This window comes from Haemaphysalis longicornis, unplaced genomic scaffold (assembly GCF_048455015.1).
Source record: "Haemaphysalis longicornis isolate Haplotype H1 unplaced genomic scaffold, Haemaphysalis longicornis Haplotype H1 scaffold_4, whole genome shotgun sequence".
In the NCBI taxonomy this organism is placed as follows: domain Eukaryota; kingdom Metazoa; phylum Arthropoda; class Arachnida; order Ixodida; family Ixodidae; genus Haemaphysalis; species Haemaphysalis longicornis.
In genome coordinates, this window is record NW_027526361.1 from 21131295 (window position 1) to 21148473 (window position 17179).

The 17179-nt window shown below is 47.2% G+C and overlaps 1 protein-coding gene across 1 annotated transcript in view; it reads right to left on the reverse strand.

Moving 5' to 3' along the window:
* Positions 1-16943, reverse strand: part of LOC144179687 (uncharacterized) — a 42211-nt gene extending 25268 nt beyond the window's left edge. The window contains exons 1-5 of the mRNA XM_077708135.1: positions 16536-16943; positions 14425-14590; positions 11428-11641; positions 10653-11057; positions 4017-4114 (exon numbers count right to left, since the gene is read on the reverse strand). Of these exons, the coding sequence (XP_077564261.1) occupies positions 4017-4114; positions 10653-11057; positions 11428-11641; positions 14425-14590; positions 16536-16943 (1291 nt within the window). The remainder of the gene's footprint in view (positions 1-4016; positions 4115-10652; positions 11058-11427; positions 11642-14424; positions 14591-16535) is intronic.
* Between the last annotated feature and the right edge of the window lie 236 nt (positions 16944-17179).

The following is a 17179-nucleotide window of genomic DNA, read 5'->3' on the forward strand; positions in this document are numbered from 1 at the left end:
GGTGGAGACGCAGGACTCTCACAACATTTGGCCGAGTGAACTTTTTTGGTAAATGAGAACATTTAATGTAGCTTTCACTGTAGTGACGAATAGCTATTCGTAAGGGACCAACATATATGGCTCAGTTATATGGGCGTTCTTCATGTCAACGCGCAATAAAGCGACTTTGCAACAGATGTCATTCCCGAGTCTAGACAATAAAACACGAAGACTTAAAAAACGCAGATACAAAAAAATCACTACTTCTGCTGTTTGAGCGTCTATTGCTAAGAAAAACCTACAGGGAAGATCCGTCAACCTACCGACACATTTCAGTAGTTTTGCGTAAGCTGTTTGTTATCATTAGGCAAGATGCAATAAGATATGCCTTCGACATCGATACTAAACTGGAGGTGCGTCTTGTACGTAGCAACTGATGGCTCATACACGAACCCCTAATGTGCCTTCATGTTTGACGTGGTCGTGCCGAGTTCCGTGACCGTGGGTGATGCGCAGTCATTTTGGGCAATCAAGCACTCTGCACGGACAGTTAGGCCGATGCGACTAGGATTATAGTCACACGCGCCACGGCATTGCTCTTGCTCCGGCGTGCTACCGTTGCGCACGATGTCACGGATTCAATTACCGGTATCGGTGGCTGTTTTTTGGAGTTTAGAAACTGAGAAGAGTTTCGTGTGCGTATAACCACAAATTGGATCTTCTGGTTGGTAGTGGTAATGCTAATGTATGCTTATAGTTAAAAACATTGCGATGTCGCGAGTGCATTTATTTTCGGCTTCAAGGGGCCATGCAGATAAAATACAAGTTCAGGTTTGCGAAAGATTTGGTGTTTTATAGTGCCCCCAGCGCTTTTCTGGCACCCAACGATGCTTTATTCACTTAAAAATTAAGCAATTTAAGCAATAATTTTGATGCTCCCCGCTGAATCGTGTGTTTCTCGACGTCTGCGATGACGTATTCAGAGCAAGCCCCGATGCGAACGTAAGAAAGCGAACTAGACCTGCAGAGAATCGCGGAACGCCTTGTTTGCTCTCAGTCCTCCTAGATGGTGCCACCACACCGCTCGAGACCACTGTTCACCCTCGCTTTGTTTTTGACTGTATTTGTGCCTTGACGATGTTTGTTATGGTTGATAGTACTCGTTCCGTAAAACATTGGGTATGCTCGACAAACAGAATCACAGAGGACAATGTTGCTTATGCCAGTTGGCCAGTGCAAGAAGCTCAACGCTTCCGTAAAACATTGCATATGCTCGACAAACAGAATCCCAGGAGTCACTTATGCCAGTTGGCCAGTGTAAGAAACTCAACGCGCCGGACGGCTGTGCAGCTATAACCGGCGCAGTGCGTAGAGCACGTACTGGTGCTTCTATGCTTATGTGTGCGCTCGTAACTTCCATTGTTTGGCCCACCCTTCTTACTGCTATAAAAAGAATATGCATTAAACTCATGTGCAAATAGCTCGTTCTGCAAGCTTATTCTGCAAGCTCGGTAGAATTACTCTGATACCACTTTTAACGCAAATATCACTAATAAGCTATATAATTAGAAAAAAAGAGAATGGCCATGCGACCAACTAGCTCATTTCCCGCATTAGAACGTATACGACGTGTTATGAGGAGCTATGGTATTGGCTGCGACCGGCAGAATCCAAAGCAAATAACCCCTGCTTAATTCGCTTTGGATTTTGGCGGCCGCAGCCAATAACAGAGCTCCTCACGTCGTAGATTCTAGTGCGGGAAATGAGCTAGGGGGTCGCATGGCCATTCTCTTTTTTTTTCTAATTATAGAGCTTATTTGAGTGAAGTTTGCGTTAAAAGTTTGCGTGAAGTTTGCGTTTGCGTTAACCAAAGCTGCATTTTGTCTGCATGGCCCCCTTCGGCACCCATCGATGCCACCACTGAGTAAAAACAGTTGAGTGCAGAAGAATGTCGCTTCAGGGGTGGACGACTTAGCGTCAGTGCAGAGCCCCATCCAACATGTCCCTCAGTTGCGGCTATAAACGCCCGTTTTGTTGGATTTCTGGGTGGCTATACTCCGGTGGTAAACGCCTTGTACTTACAAGCGCAGTAACCCTGAACAAATAAAATGCCACTTTAATTAGGCCAGGTTCTCTGTAGCGACGGTCTACCTCGACCAGACAAACGGGTAGGTAGCAAAAAGCACGAAGGAACGCGGTCAGTTTACTAGAGTCTGTCTGGTCTTACAGTTCTTCATTTACTATTTCTTTCTGTTTCTTTGTAACTGTTATTCATCTGATATTTCAGTTATAGCTGCTTTGTATCTTACTTTGTAGATTTTTGCTTTTTCACCTATATTTATACTTTAGCATCCCCACCCCCACCCCCACCCAATCCTTCAACTGGACACATCTAGAACATTCCCGTCCAATTCTGCCGCAGCGAGGTATACGCAGCACCTTAATGTTCAACTTAGGATTTACACCGCCAGACTATGCCGGGACCATGACAGGGCTACAGAGTTATGTTTACTACTCGGGGATATTTAACGGGAGCGATCATGCCGTGTACACCGGCGGTTCTTGTTCAGAAATAATACCTTCGCAACCATCAGCTGTTCTCACGACCTCGTTCACAGCAGCACAGCGGCTAAGCCACTGAGCGAGCGGAACGGGTAGACAGTTCTGCTGCATACGTGGGAAGATTTTTACTACTGCTGCGTAAGCCTGAAAACAGAGCGAGAACAATAAAAATCTACGAGGTGAAAACATTTTTTTGCTTACCGGTGGGATTCCAAGCTCCGTTGTTGGATAACCCTTTATCTGCTACGGAACGAAAGGGAGAGAACAAGAAAAAGGAGGTCCGATCAGGAGGTTGTGTCATCGTTAACGTATGCGACCCATTAACCGCAGTAATAGGTTGTAAACAACTCCGCTATCGTTTTACGTGCAAGGCAGTTTGTTATTCTGTCAGTAAATATAGAATAGAATAGAATAGAATAGAATAGAATAGAATAGAATAGAATAGAATACCATTTTATTTAATGTTCGTTATAAGACTTGACGAGGCGAGAGAAAAAGCTGCTGTGGACAGCTTGACGAGCTCTCGCCCCGTACGTGTGTATGGGCAGTAGATGGCGGCTGACGGTATACATCCTAGAGGGCTTGCGTGTAATTAATACAGCGCATTTTCGAAAAGACAGTGTTTTCCTGTAAAATGCAGCAAAATATTCATAGAAAAATAGTTACAACAAATGTCATTAAATGAACAGAAATGAGAAAAGGAACAAGTTTACACAATTTCTAGCGGAACATTGCTTGCAAACATAGCCAGAACTGGTACTCTTCGGGAGAAAAAAAAGAAGAAAGAAAAAGAGAAAAGAGCCAAAATTATTACAGGTGCATACTTAAAAGCCCAGGAATCCTTAAAGAATGAAAGTCAACGCGACGTTCAATAAATTGATTTAGAAGTTTAGGGACAGTATGGGACAGCATTTGATTACCCTAATTGGTTCTGCAACATCGAACTGTCCAATGTTCAGTATGTCGAGTGTTGTATACAGGTACATTCAGAATTAACTGCGCAAAACTAGTAAGGAATTTCTCGCTACGCTTTGCCTCGCTTCTAAAGCCGTGCTTAGGTGGAAGTCATAAAAATTGTCTGCTAGAGAATCTATAAAATATTTGCATGTGATGATAATTGATTTGATAAGCACGCATGGATGGCATATTCGCACTGCCTGAACATATCGAAGCCCAGTCGAATAAGCTCTCAATATAATGCTGTCCAGGGCTGCCCTACGTAGGACTTTAAAAAAAGTATAGTGATTAAAACCTTTGTTAAAGTAGAAAATAAACACGTAGAATTCTTTAGAAAGAAATTTTTATTTGTGGACGTTACCCCAGAAACCCAAGAACGTAAAGTAATGCCACGCGTTTGAACGAACAGTGGTTTGCGTACACGCTCGTGAAAACAGCCAGGGAAAAAACGAAAAAAAAAAAAAACAGCGACGCCTGATCGCTGGAGTAAAAGGAACGGTGACCACGAGGGTGCTTACCACGTGGGAGGAAAAGCGTGGCCAGGATGCCACCGTTCATAACCAAGAGAACTACGACCACTGTGGTCATCGTGATGATGGCACTGTCCCTGCACAACCTGTGAAGAAAACGAGGCCGTCAAAGGGGAAGGCAGACATCAACAAGGACATTGCCGGTGGTCCACGCTACCTCCCCCTGAACGTCCACTTTTTTTATACAAAAGTCAAAGCCCCTTTCCTAAGAGAGAGATGATAAAAACGCAAAACTTTCCCCCGTGCAACCTGAGTCAAAGACCAAAATCCGAACTGCTTCGACCCTGTCGGCATGGCGCAATCGGATAGACGTTGCCTTCATAACGCGAGGGACCCAGGCTTTGTTCCGAGCTCTGGAAGCGTTTTAGATGCGAAGCATCTCATGCTCGGGGCTGTGTCCCTCCCTCTCTCATTGTCGTTGTCCGCCGTCCGCACTCTACTGCGCATGCGCGTCTCTTCAGCCCCGTCAGCGTTTGGCCTGACGTCAGCGCAGTCCACTATAAAAAGAAATAGTTAGGCGGCGCCCGCTTTCGATCCCACGACTCCCTGGCCGCAACGGGAGGTACGTGGCGCTCTTCCCACTGCGCTACAAACCGAGACGGGAGCACGTGCGACGAACGCGCCTTATGTCCTTCACTAATTCAAACTACGCCAAGAAGCTACTGATACAACGAAGGCACGCGAAGCTGAACGTCAACCGAAACGACGAACTGAAAACTAATGGGAACCTCACTCGACCCCATGGCTGCTTCGCATACTACTGAGGGTTCCTCTACGGGAAGATGGTGTAAATTTTTGTATTTTTTTGAGGCGCTTGATGTGCCTTCGCTTATCATCATCACCGTTTTGAGACACCCACTGCGTAAAGTTGGCTTTCGTGCAGTCAGTTTTGGCGCGACATAGAACGCCATCAGGGAGGCAAAGAAAGCTTCGCTTTAATAATCGGCTTTACAAACTCGGGTACGAACTGACGGGTCATTAGTAGCGCACTAACAGCCGATCAATAATTTCAGCCGCTGTTGTTAAAAAATTCATGTTTCACTGTTTGATTCACCTATTCTTTTTAATGTATGAAGCATAATTCGGCGAATCCCCGAGTTTTCTTGACGCAGATTTCCGGAGTTTGTTTTTTATGTATGTGTCGTTCTCCTTACGTCGTTTTTTTTTTCAAAACTTAGCTTATTTCACCTCGCGGGGACCCTTTAGTTCCAAAAAAAACACTCTTGTCAAAACAGTATGCACGAACACAAGACATACACAGGCAAGGCGCCGTAGTAGTTACTGGTGACATGGTTAATGCATGTCACGAAATTAGCGCAAAGGAAACATTCAGCCCATTCGAGAATATAAGGCTGTGTACTTTTAGCCAAATGTGCCCGATAGATTTGTTTTTACGAAAACAAATCCAGACGTTTGCACATTGGTTATAAAAACAGCGAAAAGAGACGAGTCAGTTGTACAAAAAATGGCTACGTGTCGGCTTGCTTTGCTGCAGATGTCCTCAAAATACAATGGTCCTATGCTTGCCTTGCCACGTAACATTCTATTTTCTCGTTCTCCCGCACCCCAAGAAAATGCCGCAGGTGGGCTTCACCGCAACACCCCACAACGACAAATCATCGCGACCAAACGTACGAATTTGGCGAATGAAGAAGCACAACTTGCGATTAGAGTAAACAAATATCTGCGCTGGGACAATATCGTACATACGCGCCTTACGCTGTGTACCAGCGCAGTTTCTATTAATGCGTAGCATTCTTTGCGGAGTACCCCCACAGCTAGGACCGTATAACGACTTGCATTTTCACAAAAACGCAGATTTGGCGTAAGTAACACCTTTATTCGTTCTAATAGTGTAAATGGAGATTATTGGCAAGACAGAATTCGGATAAACCAAAAAATAAGAAAAATAAAAAAATGAGAATTTTCACAAATATGATCTGCCAAAATCAAAAACATACATCTTACATATCTCCCCAAAACTGAAACCTACACAAAAAGTCCGCAAAAGAACGTTGGAAATCATCATCACCACCACCATCATCATCATCCTACTCAGACACACTGCAGGGCGAAGGCCTCCCCCCTTGACTTGCTACTAGTGTCAGTCATGTACTTCCAGTTTGTCTTATGTATGACCAGAGTTCTTCAATGCTTCTCTGGTCATGAAACTCCCGGCCAAGCTTCGTACGGGGACAAAGGCTATACCGCGAGGGGCGCCACCGCAGATCGGAGGGCATCGGGCGGCCGCCGCTGCTCTGTAGCCAGACCGGCAGGCAGGAAAGCAGTAGCAGCATGCCCGTTGGCGCCAAACTTTTTCGCCACTCACAAAATGATAAGTCCATTTGAGCGGCCCACGACACGCAAAGCGGAGGCGCAGTGCTGATAAGGCGGCGAGCGTCTGTTTTATCTTACTCCGTGGTCCGTTCCCTGCCAAACGCGCTCTGACCACGCCCCCGGCTGCCCTCCGATCAACACCAGCGCCGCGGCGCGGCGGCGTACGAAGCTCTCCCATCGCGTGATGGCGAAGTTTCATGACCAGAAAGGCATTGAAGGAGCCTGGTATGACTAATGCTTTCTTTTTGCTGAACAATGTTGACATGCGAGAAGCATTCCACCAGTTGTAGTAGTTTGGGAAAGTTATGCCTACATATCTTTCCTGTTCAAGCGTTCTATCAACTTTTGGCCGGGCGGCTAAGTCGAATGACGCGCAGATAGGAATGGAGAACAGACAGACAGACGCATCGAAATTTTGCGAGCTCAGGTAGACCAAAAAAGTCTGTGTCACGCATTGCCTGCATGAACGGTTCCATTAGGAGCGTTTCTGTCCGCATAGATAAGTTCAAATTCGTCCAACTCTCGTTCGACTGCTGAAAGCAGCAAAATAAAGAGGGGTGCGACGTCCTTCGCTTCGGTCCTTCTCTCGAGTGTACCCTCTTCTACTCGTCATTCGCTTGTCCAAGTGATGCTTCGAAGTAAGTTGGACCTCGTGGAAGTGAACCCTTTCTAGTTGTGCCATTCATGCTTTTCCTACCAGACTAGCCCAAACATCACTGATTGCGGGCGTCTTTACGTGCGTACATGGCTCGCATATTTTGAGCAACTATCGGATGAAGCTCCTGCTAAGATATGTTAATATTGTGACCAAGAGGTCTGAAGCTGCATCCCTCTTTACGATGATTAATTACGCCAAAACTCGCACTTTTGGTAGTTCAAGTGGTTCGAAATCTCTCTGTGGCGTTTCTCATTGTACACAAGTTGTTTGAAAACGAAAATAATTTGATTTTAGTTTACTTACAAGAATCCTGAAAAAGAAATGCAATAAATAAGCAGTTTTAGGTTATCTAAAACATATATTACATCACATCGAATTAAGTTAGGCTAGATTAAAATATTGCGATTTACCTGAAATAAAAGAAATGTACAAGTATACCCCGGAAACAATCGAGCTAATACAGCCCATATTTTAAATAAAAAAAGAAAACAAATTAAAGCCGTTCCAGTCAACGTGAAAGCTGTCAGTCATTATGACTGACTTCTTGCCAACAGGGGTGTCCCCTGTGGAATGAACTACAAGATGTTTATAGAAATGTTCTGCCTTCTCTTTAGCAAGTACTTCGGTGCGGCCTCTTTTTGGAGGCCGATCATTTGGGGGAGGGGGGGGGGGGGTTGAGAAAATACTATACAGCATGTATAAAAGCAGGGAGACGGGGGTACTTTCTCCTTTGACGTTACCCTGGTAGTCAAAGAGGACCCGGAGCTCCCTGCCTGGTAGACAGGCAGGGAGCCCATCGGCCGGAGCTTGACCAAGGCTCCGACGGCCACCGTTAGAGGTTTCTACCCTTCACCTTAAAAACACATCACCACGGTAGGTTACAGCTTATGTTGGGGGGCTCGGGGTCCGCGGTATCGCCAGTACCGTCACCAAGATTACTCAAGGTGCCCCGTGCGGGGGTTCTGTTCTTTTTGTGACAGCTTATCCTCTCACACGTGTCGGCGTTGCACTGCCACTTTTTTACTTACTATCGTAAAAACCAACCGAACGAGCGTTTGGAACCAAAGAACGCGGGTGCTGCTGGTTAATTAAATATATTTTGCCTCAAATGTACAGTCGTGAGCTGAAGTAAACGGACCACGGGAGCGGTGGCCAAAACTAATCGCTGCGCCGTCTGGTTGCGCGGCGCCTGCTGTCGAGACCGCGCACAGCGCAAGCGCGGCCTCTCAGTACAGCACGCATGCCGGCATCGGTCGCTTTTTCGCGATGGCATCGCGCTCCGATAAATTGGCGCCAGGGGAACATCGCCGATTTTTTGCTGTCTGCAGATCAACCCGCCTTCTCTGGAAACGGCATGCTCTCGCAATCGGCGGCAGCAGTTCGGACAACGCTGCTCCGCTGATAAAGTTGGCGCACCACTGATTATCTCGTGCTAGTAGATTCTTTCACCGACTCATCCCCATCAACAAATGAAGTAAAAAAAATCACAGTGTATTTGAAGAAAGGAAGACAAAACACCATCTTTTCCCGTCTTTCAGCATAGTTGCGAGATTTTAGCGCTCTGAGAATATAAGCGAACTTGAAAAGTTATTCCTGCCAATCTTTACACACTAAGGTTTCAACAAATACTGTAGTGTTTACGTATGTGCTGCATTCATTTATGAAACTTCGTTGCCTTACGCAGCATATGTGCCATTTCACAATCGCTCGGGAAAATCAAGTATCGTAATTTTAATTTTAAGGCACCCATCCATACATTTAGTGTTCGAAAACTCTATTGCGATATGCGATACCATTGAACGGGGTTTTGGATACACAGTGACTACCGAAACGCAGCCAAACCACATTCTTGATTTCGATTTATTTTCACATGAAAACAATATGTTCGTACGCACTTTTAGTAACAGGATTTGAAATCGATGCATGTGATACAAATGGAGATGACTACCTCATGGTCGGTGACATGCGGTAAACAGACGACGTTATAATTCAAAAAAGCCCAATTTATTTACACATTTATTTGCAAAACAGAGCACAGAACAGCCGTACTCAGATGAGGGTTCGCAGAAAAAAAGAGATGCGTGAGGGCACCTCGGAGGGTCCATGGATGCCCCCGCGGCACTGTCAAACTTTGTTTTTTCTAACCTTGTCGCCAACTCGAAAAGTGTATTTGCCGCATGGCATGTTCGAACAAAAAAAAGTCAAAGCTGGCTTTTTTACACAACGTTTTATTTATGCGAGAAAAAACACACACAAAAGGCTGGCATAGAAATATGTAATGAACGACTTTGGTTGCAAGGGTTCATTGTCGGACAACACGACACGCATCAAAATGTTCCGTCGTGGTGTACCGCATCACTGTTTCAAGTCCAAAAGGGGTCTTGGCACGCTAACGGCCTAGTACTACTGGCATAAAAAAATCAGAGATAGTACAAATATCCCGTCCTGTGGGCTCCACTATCTTCTTCAAAACACTGAACACTTTAGCTTCATTACAAAAGTCCCGCCTCCCAAAGGCACGTCAAAACAGAGAGGGAGGAGGACCTATCGATTAAACCATACCACACCGCTGATCGGCCACGACAATCAATCTTTGCTGTGCACACGAATAGCCACGTGACGCAACTCTCTCACTCTCATGCGGAAACCCCAAGGTGTTTATAGAAAACAAGCTAACGAACAAACAGCAAAACAACAGAACTCCACTCAGAAACTCGCAGCGTTGAAATATCAAACCTCGTGTTCTCAGTGTAAAGCAGAGCGAAGCAATGCACGCCGAAAATGATGTTTAGCGCCGATTTCCTTTTTTGATAGCCCATTCCGGTATTCCAAGAAGTCGCGTCGTGCACGAATTATAAACGATCCATCACGTACTCACTCGTCAACATATATCTGCCGTCGTGGCGACAGCCTTACACCCCCGAGAAACCGAAACACGGCTGCGTAGTTTTAACATCAGCCCCAAAGACCCACCCTCACGGTCTCCCCATTCAAACATCCTGACCTCTCGACTGACCTCACAGTTCTCGTCTCTCTTCTGGGGGCTTCTATCAAACATGACCCATATAACACCCTCAAAGACAGTGGAAACAATTTTACCTATCGGCCAGCACCCCTCCGCCTGTTTCTTTCATGTAGCGTGCATGCCAGAGTGGGACATCCCAACTTTCCTACACACGATGAAAAGCGAAACGCTTCCCCATACGCGCGCTGCGCACCGCTCCGCACCGCCCATCAGCCCAGCCGGCATTGAATCGAGGAAATAAAAAAGACCAAACAAGGTAAACGGCACTAATAAATGAGATTCTGGCGGTTTTCAGGATTTAAGTGAAGCACTCGAACATAACAGCAGGTTCGTGCAACATTGCATTTGTCTATGCAAAAATGAAAAATGTAAAGGTAATGATTTCCTTACAGTATAAAAAAATAAAAGCACTGCAGATAACTTCCGCATGAAAACAAAAAGTAATAGGCGTAGCTTGCATTTTAATTAAATGTTCATCAATAGGTTGACACAACACTAGTGGCCGGAGTGGTTGCCGTCAATGGCAATTACTTCGCGAATACGATCTGGCATTGATCCGTAAAGGGGGGCCACCACATCTGCGCGTCTTCGAAGGCGCTCCCACTCCTCCTTTACGGCATCCCACAAAGCGTCCGCCGTAGTGTGGACAACGTTTGCACGGGCTAGTTGGGATTTCATCACACCCCAAACATTTTCTATGGGGTTCAAGTCAGCGGCGTTGGGCGGCCACTCCAGCTGGGGCACTTGTCTGTCATCCAAAAGCTGGATGACACAGCGCGCCTTGTGGATGGGGCTGCGGTCGTGCTGCAGCAGGAAGCACCCGTCCTTGAATGGTCCGTCGTATACGTACGGCAGAAGCACGTCGTCGACGATGCCGCAGTAGTAGGACGCATTGAAACGCCCGCTAATGCGGACCAGGGGACCAAGTCCGTCTTTGCTGATGGCTCCCCAGACGCTCACTGCACAGCGACCACTGGAGAGCACCTTTTGGGTGTATCCCGGCTTGTATCTGCATAGAAATAAACGCAATGCGTCAATAGGTGCAAAAAATACTAATTCGGTGGTGCCAGTTAATTATAGCACCAGAGTCATTACCCTTTAAATGCGACTTCTAGAGCAACAAAAAGCGTGCAATTGTGTGACTTACAACAATATGTTCCAACCCAAACAACCAATCATAGTGCTGCTCACAAGAAGTCCCCATAAAGAACTGCTGCTAATTATTGAAAGAAACGGCTATAGTAAAGATAAGTCACTCAATACGATGGGCAGTTAACAAGGACAATTGTAGCTTTATCTGGCGAGTTGTAACAGTTTTTAACCCAGCATGATATTTTATAAACGATTAATATTGGAGTGAATTGCAGCTGTGTTCTTACCTCGACTTAGGAGGGCGCCAGACGGGCCGCTTCTGCTCCGTTCGCGTAGAAAATGTGGATTCGTCGGTGAAAATAACTTCTTTCCATTCTTCGACTGTCCAATTTTCCACGCTTCTGGCGAACTCCAGTCTCTGCTGCCGCTGAGACTCCGTGAGGAACGGCTTTTGTGCTGCCACACAGCTTTTTAGGCCAGCCTCCCGGAGTCTCCTTCTAACTGTGGTGCACGAAACGTTAAGGTCTAGTTCAGCCCTCAGTTCCGGCGCACTCATAAATGGCTCTTCAACGGAAGAAGCAACAATTAACATATCTTCCTCTTCTCCCGTAGCCCTTGGCCGTCCACTACGATGCGCATCCTCCACTCGTCCGTCTTCATCACGGAAAGCCTGGATAATCCGGCTCACTGAAGTTCTCGACCTCCTGGTGCGTCGGCAGATTTCCCGTTGCGGAACACCTTCTGTAGCAAGCTTTATAATGTGAAGCCTGTCTTCGTGCGGCACTCGTGGTGGCATCTTCGCAGAAGACGCAGCAAGAGCAAAGCAGTCCCCTTAAATGCATGTTTCTGTCCAATCACACGACAGAAACCATATCACTGGGTTGCAGCGAACGTTATGTCACTTGAGAAATCCCAGCCATGAAAATTAAAAAAACAAATTACCTATTACCTATTGCGTCACTTGTCGTGCGATAATGCCCAAAAAGGCAGACGAATTCGCACCCTGCATGCGCTTGACTATCGGCATTGTGCTGGGGCATGATAAGATGCATCATACTTCAAACAAAAAACAGCGCTCAAGACGGGACAGAAAGAAGGAGGCTACACACACAGCGCTGTGTGTGTAGCCTCCTTCTTTCTGTCCCGTCTTGAGCGCTGTTTTTTGTTTGAAGTATGAACCAACAGGCCCAAATACTTCCTTTGCATAAGATGCATGTCTGCGAAACATTGATCACAAAGGCAGGACAGACAATCTCTAAAGCACCTCTTTAAAGCAAAATAATTGACGTCTAGCTTTAAGAAAACAAAATCTGTTAGTGGTACCTCACCTGGAATATCGCGTGTCGCCGTCGTCTGTCACCCAAAACACGCATTGCTACCAAGTCAACTTTAAAGGGGCCCCATGACCTGCCTATGCGGGCGAATATATCTAAGAAACAAATGCACTTTATTTGAACTTAAAGACCACTGTGCGGAGTTCCACGCAGTCAGTTCACACTGGACTTATAAACGTTCAGAAATATCGGCAGCTGTCAATACATCATTCCAGTGAACAGTTCTAGGTCATAAATGGCATACTTAAAAAAACCATTCCACGTCAAGTTATACGAAAGTTGTCTGCTTCCAGGACTCCTCAATCACCGAGATCTTAGTCGGCCTCGTAGATAATTAGTAGTCGCAGTTTTAATACGATAACGGGAAGATACAACTTCCAAATCAGTTCGAACAGCCTCAGCAGGTTCAGCAAAACAACCGCGAAAATTGGCTTAGAGACTCCTCATTTCTGTCTGCTAAGATAATAATGTATTAATTCCAAATTTCATCAATCTAATTCACACTAAAGTATGTTTACCCTACGCCAACTACAACTGTTCGCGTTTAGTTTTTCGAGGTGATTTGCTTATTACCTTCATAACAAATAGAAAAAATATGAAGTCGTTATTGTATATCCTACGTCTTAGTCCAACATGTTTACTAAAATTAAAAAAAAATCAACGTGGGACGTCATCTTCGTTTGAAGCGTTCGTGTTATTGAAGAATTACTAAGGCGGCATTTATTTCATGTGGTTTTAGAATTTTGAAGTAGTATTTGAGCCCTTCAAAAACAACATAGGCTGCGTTTTATCTGACCAATCATTCGTGTTAAATTCGTGTTAACACTCTTGTGTTAAATTTGTGGGAAATATACGAACTCTCCCAAGCATGGGCGCACGCACATACACCGACAATTTGGTCACGAATAAGCTGCTATGCGTGTCCCGGTGGGTATCTTTCGCGAAAATCGCAGCGTTATAGCAAGGTGTGATGTGCACGATTGCGGGGTTTGGTGACGGGTGTGATTAGGTGTGGAAGCTGAATTGCTTGGAATTCATTGTAATGTAATGGGAAGCCTCTTTCATTAGGAGACAAGTTTTCAATGCAGCCGGGGCAAATATAGCAAAACAAGCAAAATATGCCGCACACCACCGTGAGTTACAAGAAAGGCCCCACTCTGGTTGGCCGCTTTGTTCGGATGTATTTACTGCAATGCTTTTCCCGCTGGTATACATAAGAAGAAAACACTCTGTTCGAACTTCCTAAGCCCGTATATTTTATCCGGGATGCAACAAGTAAGAAAAAAGAAAGATAAACAGCCTATGAGCCCGACGCAGCCACAGCACGCTGAAAGTGACAGCGTAGAACCGTTGCGGCATATCAGATGATTACCATAGATAGGGCGGTGCTGGGCAGCGTTCGCCTAACTACGCGGCGTGATTCCCCTGGCGCTGATTTATCGAAGCGACAAGCAGTCTCGAAGGAGCCGGGGATAGTGGCATGCGTGCTGTACTGATAGGCCGCGCTTGCGCTGTGCGCGGTCTCGACAGCAGGCGCCGCGCAACCAGACGGCGCAGCGATTAGTTTTGGCCACCGCTCCCGTGGTCCGTTTACTTCAGCTCACGACTGTACCTGTTGTTTTCTTTGCGCTAAACAACGGGGAGATGTATGAGAAGCGCAAGCGGTTCACGATTTTCGAACGGTTATGACTATTTAAGCCGCTTGGTTTTCGAAGCCTCTGCGGGACGCCCTACGACGGTACGCCGGGCTGTACTTGGGTCCGTTACCTCGCTGCGCCGCCTGATACCGACAGTCGCTTGACATCGAGCGTTACAGCGAGCTACGACGACAAGGCGAGCCCCTAAAGTGCTCTGCACTTAAAAAGAAAAGAAGGCCTAGTGTATACAGTCGTGCAGTAAACGTTGCGGCTTCACTGCGCACTATAGAGCGCATGAAAGAGCAGTTCGTACGCGGACTGATGCTGTGGGCGTCCGGCCTCGGGGTGGCGGGGCCACGGGGCTCGCTCGTTTCCTCGGAGCTGTCACTCGTGGTGGTCGCGGGAGCGTCGGGGTGCAAAGTCGGTTTCCGCAAGCCGATGGGCGCAGCCCAAGCAACGGGAGGGCCGTCGTCAGCTTTCTGCGCACAGGTGGCGAACGCTGTGTCACCAGGGCGGAACGAAGGCGGAAGACAACTCGCGGTAAGCCGCGCTTTCCGTTTGGCCCGCGCCATTTGGGAGACGGGAACGGGAAAGCCGTGTGGGGTTACATACTTCAGGTTACATTTTTCCCTTTCATTTAATTGCCCTTAAAGGCCCGAAGGCATTACATAAGGGGGAGGGGGGCTTGCGCCAAGGTATAAGAGTTTACACACTGAAAACAACAACAACAAGAACACAATAGAAATCTACACCAGTTAGGAATTGCGAAACTATTGCAAACATGATGAACTGGGCAGAAAAAAAGAAAAAAAAACGTAACAACGGAATTTGCACAATCGATTCGGCAGGAGTATCACGTGAAGGCTGAAAGGTTCGTTGTTTCACGTTTTTTGCGAAATATTTTCCGGTAACGGCACGAAGCTACGTCATTGGGTGGTGAATTACAAATTGCTATTGCGTGAGGAAAGAAAAAACTATTCATTGATTCTTGAGATTGGGTGACTGTGGTTAAGACGGGCAGAAGGTCATGGAGGCGGCGTTAATAAAGCATGTCGTGATTGTGACGGGTAGTAAAAGGTGTGTGCAAGGCACAAACAAGCAATAATGCGGCGTGTAGCGAGGGTGGGGAGGTTGATATACTGTTTGAGTGACGTCACACTGACTGTGTGCGAGTACTGTGATGCTACTGTGACGTAACGTCAAACACTATGAAACATGTTAGCACCACATCTGCTTCGCGACATGCCTGCGTGTGCAGTCATGCAGCTTTGGGACTTGCCCACAAGTTCAACTCTTTCCTTTTTTTACCATATATTAATGATCAATGTCATACTTTAAGCAGAATTATGTCCACCCATCTGTATGGACGTACGTAAGCACTATCGCGATAAATTGAAATACGAACAACGGAGCGCGCGGCTTTCAGTACATGCCGCGCATCCGGGCGACGGGCCGCGTATGCGCAGTGCGAACACGTTACGAGAGTTTGTGTCCAACGTTGATATGGAAACACCGTGGTTCGGCGTGTGTGACTCTTGGTTTGTCTTCCACCGAGTTCGGCGCCGGTTCACGCAAGCGTTTTAACTTTGTTGCTTCGGTGAGTGAAAACGGTGCACGCGGCAATTTTTGCTTCATTTTTTATTTCGTGCTGAGCGCCCAATGGACGATCGAAATACGATGGTCTTTTTATGTCAAAGTTGGTCACGAACTTTCGTAACAAGTTCGCACTGCGCATACGCGGCCCGTCGCCCGGATGCGCGGCATGTACTGAAAGCCACGCGCTCCGTTGTTCGTATTTCAATTTATCCCGATAGTACGTATATACTTACGTTGCGCAGCACCCTCGTGTAGAACACCGCTTTTCGTCCTTCCGGCATTTTGCTGACTCGGTCTCAACTACCTTAGAACCGCTTCCTCACTCTGATCTTTGAGCCGTCTTCTTCGGTCCCGAATATTATCCCGAAGAAGAGTTTGCTCCGGCGCTTTTCACACATACCCGGTTGAAGTATCACTAGCTGTTATGGACAAGTGTGCTGCGCACTGCAGACGCATCGCCAGCGGCATTGTCATCCTGACCTGATCGCCACCAGCCCGGGATGAGGGCCAGTTTCGTGTGCCACCCCTCGCCTCGAGCATTCAGTAATGACGCGGCCCTCAACAAGCTGCGTCACGATAGCTCTCCCCCTCGTAAGTGATGCATCACGGAACGGAAGGAGGCTTCTCAAGACGGAGGTGTCATCCTCACGTCAGTCAAGCGCGGATTAATAAAAGGTAGATGAAACTTTCCGTGCCTACGAATACGTCCATCGGTTGTTATGATAATGTGTCTTACAAAGTTCTAGAAGCAGGCGTTCACCTCGAATTCTCTTTCACTCGTCTAACCGCGTCAGTTTGGTGTGCCTCTACAATCGTAGGCTGGCTTACCGAGTTTGGTGGAGCAAGGGCGGCCTCGGCGTCACCGGAGGTCGAGGCGCTGCTCTCCGCGACCTCTGCGCGCAGATCTCGGCGGGGGGCCACTCGCGCTGACCGCACCAGGTAGGCCTCCTCCTGCCTGGGCAGCAGGCGACGATCCGCGCGCGGGGCCGCGATCCCCCGCAATGGCTGCCTCGCCACCACCAGCTCCGACGACGACGCTTGAGCTTCAATCAGAGGCGCGACGGACTGAGCCTGACTTGGGCCTCGGGCTGAGGTGGGGGACCGAGCCTTCTGAGAGGAGGCCTGCAGTTTTTTTGCATTTCCGGAGCGAAGCACCGCCAAATCGTTTTGTGGAGGAGGCGTCTGTGCCCTCTTGGCTACGACGTGTCCTCCTCGTCGGTTCGAACCTCGTTCCATGCCAAAGTCACCTACGAAGACAGAATAAAAACTGACCTCCTCGTACCTATGACAAAGCGCGAAATAACGGATTCATAAGCGCATGCTTTTCCACTACTGAAGCGGGAAGCAAGTGCCCTCTATTTTAATTGAGTACCCGGAGGCTCGCAAGTACCCGGATGCTCGCAATGGCGTATGCCGCATGAAGATGCGGTTTCACTTATTCTGAACCCGCCCCTATGCACTTGGATTGAATG